At 38.9% G+C, this 10,070-nt stretch overlaps 2 protein-coding genes across 2 annotated transcripts in view; both read left to right on the top strand.

Annotated features, from left to right (window-relative positions):
* The first annotated feature begins 2,295 nt into the window (after positions 1–2,295).
* Positions 2,296–5,874, top strand: C1galt1c1 (C1GALT1 specific chaperone 1). Its single transcript, XM_055612184.1, has 2 exons — positions 2,296–2,372; positions 4,530–5,874. Exon 2 carries the CDS (start codon positions 4,535–4,537, stop codon positions 5,483–5,485), a length of 951 nt encoding a protein of 316 aa, XP_055468159.1. The 5' UTR covers positions 2,296–2,372; positions 4,530–4,534; the 3' UTR covers positions 5,486–5,874.
* Positions 2,298–10,070, top strand: part of Cul4b (cullin 4B) — a 109,391-nt gene continuing 101,618 nt past the window's right edge. The window contains exon 1 of the mRNA XM_055612183.1: positions 2,298–2,372. The gene's annotated coding sequence lies outside the window, so the exon portion shown is untranslated. The remainder of the gene's footprint in view (positions 2,373–10,070) is intronic.

Raw genomic sequence — 10,070 nt, 5'->3', positions numbered from 1 at the left:
GAGTCTTGGTCTTAGGATTGCTTTGTAAACCTGTGTGTTTGTTAATTTTAGACACTCACTGATAGCTTCTCACCTATATGACTTGGCTAAGAGATCAGCAGTAGATAATGTGCCCTAAATCTGTTTTTTAACTTCCCATCAATATGGAAACTCCACTATCAGTCTACAAAGGAAACCTCAATTGCTTCACTCTTTGTGAGGTTGCATGCTTTTGCAGCTCCTTATGTTTCTTTTCATTTCTTATATAGCATTTAATTAAACATAATCACATAGAGAGAAAAATAAGAACCAACACTAAACGCTTTTGCAGAAATAGACACATTCCAATTGGACACTGAAATTGATCATTCTTGTCCCCTGACAAACAGTATGCTATCATCAAAGAAGAGAAAGGACAGCACTGTCCATATAAAAAGGTTATAGAATGAGTAACTTTTCCTAGCCATCTCTGGGAATGAATCTGGTTTAGTAAAAACAACTGTAAGAAAGCACTGGAAGGAATAGATGAAAATTGAATTTACTGGCCCTGCTCCATTCAACACAATTTTAAGTAGATATTTGGCAAGATGACCCAGTACTTAATTCAAATTAGAAAACTTTCACTGTAATGGAAGACAGCTGGCCCTCTGAATAAGAAGGAGAGAGAGAGAGGAGGGAGGAAAGGCATTAACAGACACAATGCCACTGAGAAGGAATAACTGAAGAGACTGAAACAAAGTATTCTGGCAGCCTCTTCAGTGTCATGCCTTTCACATGGCATGGAGAAACAGAAGGAAGAGAAAGTGACTCTTCAGATGCTAAAGGAAAAGATGAATATTGATGAAGATGTGGGCCATAGGTGAAAGACTGCAGGGGGGGTTGTTTTGTTTTGTTTTGGGATATGGATGAATTGGATGCCTGCAAAGAAGAGGAAAAAGAAAAGGCCCTTAACATACAAAATAAAGTTGTGAACCAGGTGCAGTGGCTGTGATCCCAGCACTCAGGGAGGCAGAGGCAGGTGGATCACTGTGAGTTTGAGGCCAGCCTGGTCTACAGAGTGAGTCCAGGATAGCCAAAGCTACACAGAGAAACCATGTCTCAAAAAACAAACAAACAAACAAACAGAAACTCCTAAAAATTGTGAACTTCTTTACCTTAAACACAAACATGCCCCCCCCAAAGAAAAAGAATAACAAAAATTTTCAGGAATACAGCCTCCAGATTACTGTACTACTGTCAGAATAATTTCCTGCAACCCTGATGTCATTACAGTATTTCTTGAACTGTATTTATATCGTTGTAAGTCACCACTCAAATGTGTGTGTTTCCAGGAACTCAGGCCCAACTCAGGGTTACCTGAACCAAATCTAGTGATAGTACATTTTGAAAAGCTATAAGGCTAGCCTTTGACTTTCAGTCCTTCTGACTCAGTCTCCCTAGTGGTGGGATTACAGGTGTGACTGAAAGCACCAGCTACAAAAAAAAAAAGCACTTCAAGAGACTATACATTTATTGGAGGGTTCTGTAGTCCTAATTAGACCTAAGTTCTACACTCACCTCTGCATTTAATTTATTGCATAGCCCTTTGAAAGCAACCCTTGTCCTGTGTCCTGGCCTGATTCCTCACCTGTATTTCTAACATTCATTAACTCCACAAATATTTGTCTATTGTTTACAGGCACTGTGTGCTAGCAATAGAGGGTGGAATAGAAAGAGCCAACATTTATTAAATGCTTAGTTTACACTTGAACTTTCGCTAGGAGATTTATGTACACTAACTGATAACCTGTGAGATAGGCACTACTGTGATATTTTTCAAACATAACAAAGGAAAGAACGGAGGCAGAGTGAAAAAAGTCACTTCTCCAGGGTATCAAAGGACTAGGCTACGAGGCTCCAAATACAACCACCCTAGTAAACACAGCCAATTCTTGCTCCCCAAAGCGATAACTATTTCGATGACTTGCGTTTTGGTTCCGGGCGAGGGAATACTAAGAGAAACACCCTGTTGCCATGACAACGGTATCAACACATTGGCGTAGGTTAGAGAAACGATCCAGAACTCTACAACAAGCAGACACCAATTCGCTTCCGGACTCTGGCAGTTTCCACGCCAAGTAGGCAGACCGAAAAGGAGCCTGTGGGCGGACCCAGCACACGCAAGCCCCTCGAGCCATCCCATTGGGTACGTAAGATATGAACTCAGCGTGGGGCGGGGCCTGTCCTCCACCCCCACCCCTCTCCTTCAGTTTCCTGTATCACCCTACCTTTGATCAGACCAACGAGAGGATACCGCCTGCGTCCAGAGCAGCCTGATCGGGAGAGTGACTGCGGACGTGAGAGGAAAGCCACGTAAGACTGCGTTTTCCTGCCTTCTAGCCATTCTAGATGCGGTGAGTGCCAAGACCTCGGCCCCTACTCCAAGCGCCACCTGGAGCGGCTGCTCCTCTCCCTCCCCTGGGGAAGGCCTGAGCTCTAGCCCATTCCCAGCATGCCCCACTCGGGATGTCTTGGCAGGTGCTGCGGGGGGGGGGGTGGAATCTAGTGGGAGTGGTAGAAAACAGCCTTCTTAGAGGTGCTCGGCTGGCCCCTCAATGGGATCTTGAAATACTGAAGTCCATCCTGGTACCCAGTCTCCATTTTGATCTCTGTCCACTTTCTCCTTCTAAAAAAAAGAGAAAGTTTGTCTCAAAAACACAGTTACTGCTTTTTCTGTGTGTGCAGTTTAAGTTCTCTTCTGCTCTGTACAAAATATCTTATCATGGTGATCGCTGGTGTGACTTGTTTTTTTATTCCTCAATGGAGGAAAAATGTTAGGATAATTTGTGCAAATAATTTTGTGTAAAATTTGTAGATGTTTCCAGTTTTAATAATATTTTTGGCTCCAGGAATAGTATCCCTGTCAGGAAAAAATCTGACACAAAATCGGACGAATGGACTTGTCTGGATTGTTATGTATTGGCCAGAAATAATGATTGTGTGATTAGAACTGCAATTATAACAATTTATATTTAGATGCACCTGACAATACTGTTTTGAGGCATAGGTATTCTGCTGTCTCTCCTTTCCTACGGCAACTGTTTATTGACCAAGTTCTCTGGATTACACAAGGAAACTACTATCTTGCCTCTTCCCACCCTCTTCCCCAAACACTCTCAGAAATTATACCTGCCCAACACACAGCTGTCATTGTGGTAGAAGTCAAAGCTCATTTCTTCCATAAGAAAGCAGCAGGAGCCAGAAGTGGTGCCATACATGAGTGATACCTGCACATGGGCAAATGAAGTAGGAGAATCACAAGGTCAAGACCACCTGGAGCTACATAGTGAGACACCACCTCAAAAAAAAAGGAAAAAAAAAAAAAAAGAAAAATGTCAATGTAGTATCTTTGTAGCATTATAGCAAAATTTGGTGCAAGCATCAATTTTTGCCTAGTAGATCCACATTTCTCATTTATAGGTCACTTCTATCACTGATAGCCTTTGTGGCTTGAGGTCAGTTATTTAACCTTTGTGGTTCTCCATTTCCCTATTTAAAAGAAATATGTGTATGGCTTTGGAGGGGGTCATAGAGTTGAGGTAAAAACAGACTTCTGGTATCCCGCTCTATCACTGTCCCCTTTATTCTTCTGAAACCAGAAAATATACTGAAGGCCAACAGGCCCCAGTGATCTGTCTGCAGTCCCACAGTGCTGGGGTTACAGATGCTTTTATTACATCAGTAGTTGGTGCACTGTATTGTAAGACATTTATTCTTAGGGGCAGAATGATAATAACATGATATTAACCACAAGAAATTTGATTTAGATCGCTTTAAAAAAAAAAAAAACCAGGACATTAACCACCAGTTAAATAAAACACTACATTGAAAAGAGAAATTTGAGACTGGTGTTGTTGGCTGCGGCCGGACAGCGGGATGCTTTTAATCCTAGCACTTGAGAAGCAGACACAGATGGATCTCTATGAGTTTGAGGCCAGCCTGGTCTGCAGAGCAAGTTCCAGAACAGTCAAGGCTACACAGAGAAACCCTGCCTCGAAAAACCAAAGAAGGAAAGAAAGAAAGAAAGAAAAAAAGAAAGGGAGAAGAAAGAAAAGAGAAATTTGAGTTTAAATTGAGTATATGTTCAACTTAAAGTCTTGATCTAAAAGCCCCTTTATAATGACCAGAGGTACTTAATAACAGTGCAAGTTTGTCATAAAAAATTTTTAGAGGATGATGGAAAAGCAATGTTTATAACATTAGTTTCTAAACTAATGCTTTGATTTCCCACTTAAATAAATGATGATATGCAAAAATACACACACACAGACCCACAACACACACAGTGCAAATTCTACCCATGGACAAGTTTCTATAATGTTACTGTTTCTACTTAATGGTGACCAAATTCCAATGGAAGGATTCTGAGAGTACTTCTCACAGTCTGCTACTCACCTGACTTCAAGCATGTGGACCTTTTGATTTCAAACATTAAAAGCAAATGTAAGTATATGAGAAATAACCAAGTGAAATTATTAGACTATGTCTTTGAAAAGTCTTTTTCTTTGCAGGGAAAATGCTTTCAGAAAGCAGTTCATTTTTGAAGGGTGTGATGCTTGGAAGCATCTTCTGTGCCTTGATCACTATGCTAGGCAACATTAGGATTGGAATCAGAATGCACCACCATGAACATCATCATCTGCAAGCTCCTAACAAAGACGATATCTCAAAAATTTCAGAGGCTGAACGCATGGAGCTCAGTAAGAGTTTCCGGGTGTACTGTATAGTTCTTGTAAAACCCAAAGATGTAAGTCTTTGGGCTGCAGTGAAGGAAACTTGGACCAAACACTGTGACAAATCAGAATTTTTCAGTTCTGAAAATGTTAAAGTGTTTGAGTCAATTAATATGGACACAAATGACATGTGGTTGATGATGAGGAAAGTTTACAAATATGCCTATGAAAAATACAAGGACCAGTACAATTGGTTCTTCCTTACACGCCCCACTACTTTTGCTGTTATTGAAAACCTCAAATATTTTTTGTTAAAAAAGGATCCATCACAACCTTTCTATCTAGGACACACTATAAAATCTGGAGACCTTGAATATGTGAGTGTGGATGGAGGAATTGTCTTAAGTGTAGAATCAATGAGAAGACTCAACAGCCTTTTCAGTGTTCCTGAGAAGTGTCCTGAACAAGGAGGAATGATTTGGAAGTTATCTGAAGATAAGCAGCTAGCCATCTGCCTGAAATATGCTGGAGTATTTGCAGAAAATGCAGAAGACGCCTATGGAAAAGATGTGTTTAATACCAAATCTGTTGGGCTTTTTATTAAAGAAGCAATGGCTAACCACCCAAACCAGGTAGTAGAAGGATGCTGTTCTGATATGGCTGTTACTTTCAATGGACTGACTCCTAATCAGATGCATGTGATGATGTATGGAGTGTACCGGCTTAGAGCATTTGGACATGTTTTTAATGATGCATTGATTTTCTTACCTCCAAATGGTTCTGAGAATGACTGACAAGAGCATGTATTTGGTAACCACCTTAAGACATGCTATCATGGTTTCTAATTGATAACACATCTAACATAGTCGTGTGTTTCTTTTTCTTATCTGGTCACACTGGTATAATCACACATTGAAGTCTACTTGTACATTGTCAAATGGAATGTTATTTTTCCCTTAACTCATTTGTGAGAAATTTAAATGTGTTAGAAATAAATGTTTTAAGAACAGCAATTTTGCAAATATGTATTTATAAATATTTATGTGATAAAGACTAAATTATAGACATGAAAATCTGTGACATATCTTTGCTTATTGGATTTGAATTTTTATGTATCTTTTTAGCTTTCTGATATATGCAAATGAGATATCTAGTGAACTTGTGATTAAAATGATACTTTTAACCCTGTGTTTCCATTACTTTTCTGTGGGAGCAGGGATGCTTGAGAAAGGCAGAAGCAGGGTCTCATTGTGTAATCCAGGCTGTCCTCGAACTGGCAGTTTTCCTTAGCCTCCTGAGAGCTAGTGTTAATACTGTGTGCCTCTATGCCCAATTGTTTTCCTTTACTTTTGATGCAGATTTGTACTCTTACGGCACACCAATGCCAATGGTTTTATTCTACAGAATATACAACCAAGCAATTCAGGAAGTGTTCATTACCACTGTTAAGATTTAAGTTCTTAGCTGGAGTGGTGTTGTGTGCCTTCAATCCCAGCACATGGGAGACAGAGGCAAGTGGAGCTCTGAGTTCTAGGCCAGCCTGGTCTACAAAGCAAGTCCAGGATAGGCAGGACTATTACACAGAGAAACCCTGTCTCTGAAAAAAAAAGTGCAAATTATTTGCAAATTATTTACACAGAATAAGTAATATTCCTGAAAGTTAATTAAGTGGCATTCCTGAACACTCAGTTTCCATTAACTCTGTACTTCAGCATTCATATCATGCGTTTAGAATGGTGACTATGAAAAAAAAAGCCATATAACTGGCTTCTTCCTTAAGCTCTGAGTTGCAGCTTGGATTAAATATATGACCTTTGATTTATTCATGCCTACTGGACAGTGAGTTCTATACAGATCACCTTTGAAAAACTTGTTTTTGTGCATATGAGTGATTTGCTCACCTAAGTTAAATGTGGGGTTTTGTTGTTTTGGTTTTGGTTACTTATGCAAAGTTGTGAGATTTTTTTTCCAGATCCATTATTATATCACATTAGTTTGTTTCTGTTTTCAGTGAGTAGGCATTAACGTCACCATCCATATTGGATTACCATATCATTTCCTTAATTTTGAGTGACTACCTAAAATGTCTACCTACTGTGGATACAGTTATTCCTGTCCTCCTAAATGCTTGCTTCTGGCTGTCCTATAATCTGAGCTCATAAATTTGATCCATAAGCCCCCTTAGGACATGAGACTATATTTAGATACAATATTCCTTGTAACTGGCCTCATGGCTCTAATAAAGTAATCTCTTTGCGCTTTAGTGAAACAGTGTGCATTTCCTTGGGAAGGCATTGAGCTTCAGATTATTTGTCCTCAAGGTAGTGTATCAAGCCTTCATTTTAAATGTTCTTTGACCTTCATTGAGATTTTCAGTTAAACTGAAGCATTATTAATTTCAAATACTCATAAAACCTATTTAATAAGCACCCTATTATGTGGTTGCAGGTGCAATTTCTATAGATCAAGTCACGTTCAGTGTGGGTGTAGTGATTAGGAAGCTCCTGAGTATGACACATTATCCCTAACACTAATATTTTTATATTTTTATTACATCTATTTTATTGAGGTGAGGGGTATTATGTAAGCCACAGTGTACACATAGAAGTCAAAGGGAAACTTGTGAGAGTCATTTTTCTCCTTCCACTGTGTGGGTCCTTGTGGTGAAATTTCAATTGTCAGGGTTAACAACAAACACCTTTACCTACTAAACCATCTGTCTGGCTTTCCTTAAAATTTTCTATCTTAGGAACGAGCCTCCCATGTCCTAGAGGACCCAGGTTCAGTTCCCACTACCCATACTGGGTGGCTGACAACTACCTGTAACTCAGGGATTCAACACCTTCTTGCTTCTTCGGATACCAGCACACACATGACACAGAAAAACACATACATGCATGTTAAACATTTTTTTCAATTTTTGTTGTGTCACATTGCCAACACCAGTGTACTTAAGTTTTTCCTCTTTACTTACTTACAATAGTCTTATCAAGATACTGGAATTACCAGGCCATTTGGGAGGCAGAAGCAGGGGGATCACTATGAGTTCCAGGACAGCCAGGACTATATAGAGTGACCTTGTTGCAAAAATACTGCAATAAATATGCCAGTCAATGTATCTTTTTGACTTGTCAGTCAATAGATGACAAGGTAAACAGTGGCATTTAAACTCAAATTCATGTTAGTTAAATTTTTACATTTAAACTCAAATTCATGTTAGTTAAATCTTTACACACGATATTGGGTTATAAAATATCTCCAATAATATGTTGCCTTTTTGAAATTATATCCAGGCTTGTAGATAAAAGGTGGATCACTAACAAAAATTATAATGCTGTGTTTGTAGATACACATACACTTTTCATACATGTCAGTTCACTTTATGTGGAAAAATACACATTTAGTAGCTAGAAGCCACACTCTGGAATTAGGGAATAAGGTGATAAAAATTAGCGTTCTAATCCAAATTGATTATGAATGTGAATATCATTTACATATGACTAACATAATAAATACACTGGTTTATAAAAAACTGCCAGAAATTGAACACACCTCATCCAGCCACAGCTAAGATGTAAATGTCTTCTAAAAGTTGAATTTGTGTTTATTTTTCTCCTTTTAAGTAGACACTGGGGCCAACCAAGAGCCATTTCCTTGTATGAGCTGAATCCTCTTCAAAATGAAAACATTTGTGTCTAAAATTTAAAAAGAAAGAAAGAAATTATACTCCTTGGCTTTTTCTTTTTGATGTGGCAAAAAAAAATGCTATATTAAATCTGGCTTATGAGACCAAGAGTTTTCTGGGGTGCATTTAAATAAACCCATCAGATTTTCTAAAAGCAGAACATAACATTAGGAAGATTGTAGAAAGCAGAGTCTGTTGATGGGGTACAACAATTCATTCAATACAATTCATTCTGTTTCCTTTGTTATGTGTTTAGCTGCAAAATTCAATATACTCAAGCATGCATGCATAGTTATGTGATAAGTAAGTTTATGGAAGTTAGATTTCTTTTTTTGGTTTCTAGTGTTTTGTTTTTAATTGTGTGTGTATATGTATGGGTATCTGCAAGTGAGAGCAGGTGCCCTCGGAGGCCAGAACCCCTGGAGCTGGAGTTCCAGGCAATTGTGAGCCACATGATGTACCTATTGGTTCTCTAAAAGAACTCTGAGCCATCTCTCCAGCCAGTTTGAGAAATTTTAATGTTTTTATCACATTCATTTTCTACAAGTGGATACACAGGTACTTGCCACAGCACATGTGTGGAGATCAGAGGAAACTTGAGTCAGTTCTGTTCTTCTACCATGTGAGTTTCTGGATCATGCTCTTGTCTTCAGGCTTAGCAGCAATCACATTTACCTGCTGAGCCATCACCTTATGTGACAGCATGGTTTGGGTTCTTTGCTCTTGTTTACTTTTTTGTTGTTTTTTTGTAGTTTTTGTTTTTTGAGACAGAGTTTCTTCAGCCTTAGCTGTCCTGGACTCATTATAGACCAGGCTGGCCTCCAAATCATAAAGATCCACCTGCCTCTGCCTCCAGAGTGCTGGGATTGAAGGCATCCGCCACCATGCCTGGCTTCTTGTTTACTTTTTAAACACGGGCTTTTAGTCCAAGTGGACCTCAATCTCAAGGGACTAGTCCTGCCCCAAACTCCTAAGTGTTGAAATTATAGACATGAGCCACCAAGAGTGTAAAATAATGAAAATATATCATTGTATCTTGTTCATATTCACCTTCCCAGTACACTTCTGTATCCCTCCTGCTCTTGTTCCTTCTTTCCTCAAATAGCCCCCCTTCTACTTTCATGACACAGTCAAAACTCCAGATATGAGAAAAATGCATCATATTTTTGTTATCCCCAACCTACTCTGTTGCATCTCCCGATCCCCTTAGACTACCTTGACCCTGCCTAGTCTTTAGCAGAAATTATTTTCTTTTAGCATAGGAACAGTTCTTAAAAGTTAACCTACTTTCCAAAAAAAATCTTCCAAATTTAAAACTTAATTGATGGATCAGGGTTTAGTTGCTCAGACCTGTGATCCCAGCTGAAGGGTTGATGCAGGAGGATCTCATTAGAACTCAGCCCATATTATATAGTGAAATCCTCTCAAAAAATTAATAATCATGGCCTAGCAAGATGGCTTACTGGCTAAAGGTACTTGACACACCACCAAGGCTTATTATGTGAGTTCAATTCCCAGGACCCACATGGTAGAAGAAAACTGGCTCTTACAAAAAAAAAAAATAATAATTCCTGACTTCTATGGGCAGATTTTAAAAGGTAGATAAATACTAAAAATAAAAATCAGCCAAGTGTAGTGGTGCAATTCTTTAATCACAGTACTTATGAGGCAGGGGCCAGCAGATCTTTGTGAAT

The sequence above is a fragment of the Psammomys obesus genome, unplaced genomic scaffold, assembly GCF_907164565.1.
Source record: "Psammomys obesus unplaced genomic scaffold, mPsaObe1.curated_primary_1811, whole genome shotgun sequence".
In the NCBI taxonomy this organism is placed as follows: Eukaryota; Metazoa; Chordata; class Mammalia; order Rodentia; family Muridae; genus Psammomys; species Psammomys obesus.
Note: the sequence above shows the minus strand (reverse complement) of the source record. Positions and strands in the feature narration are given on the sequence as shown.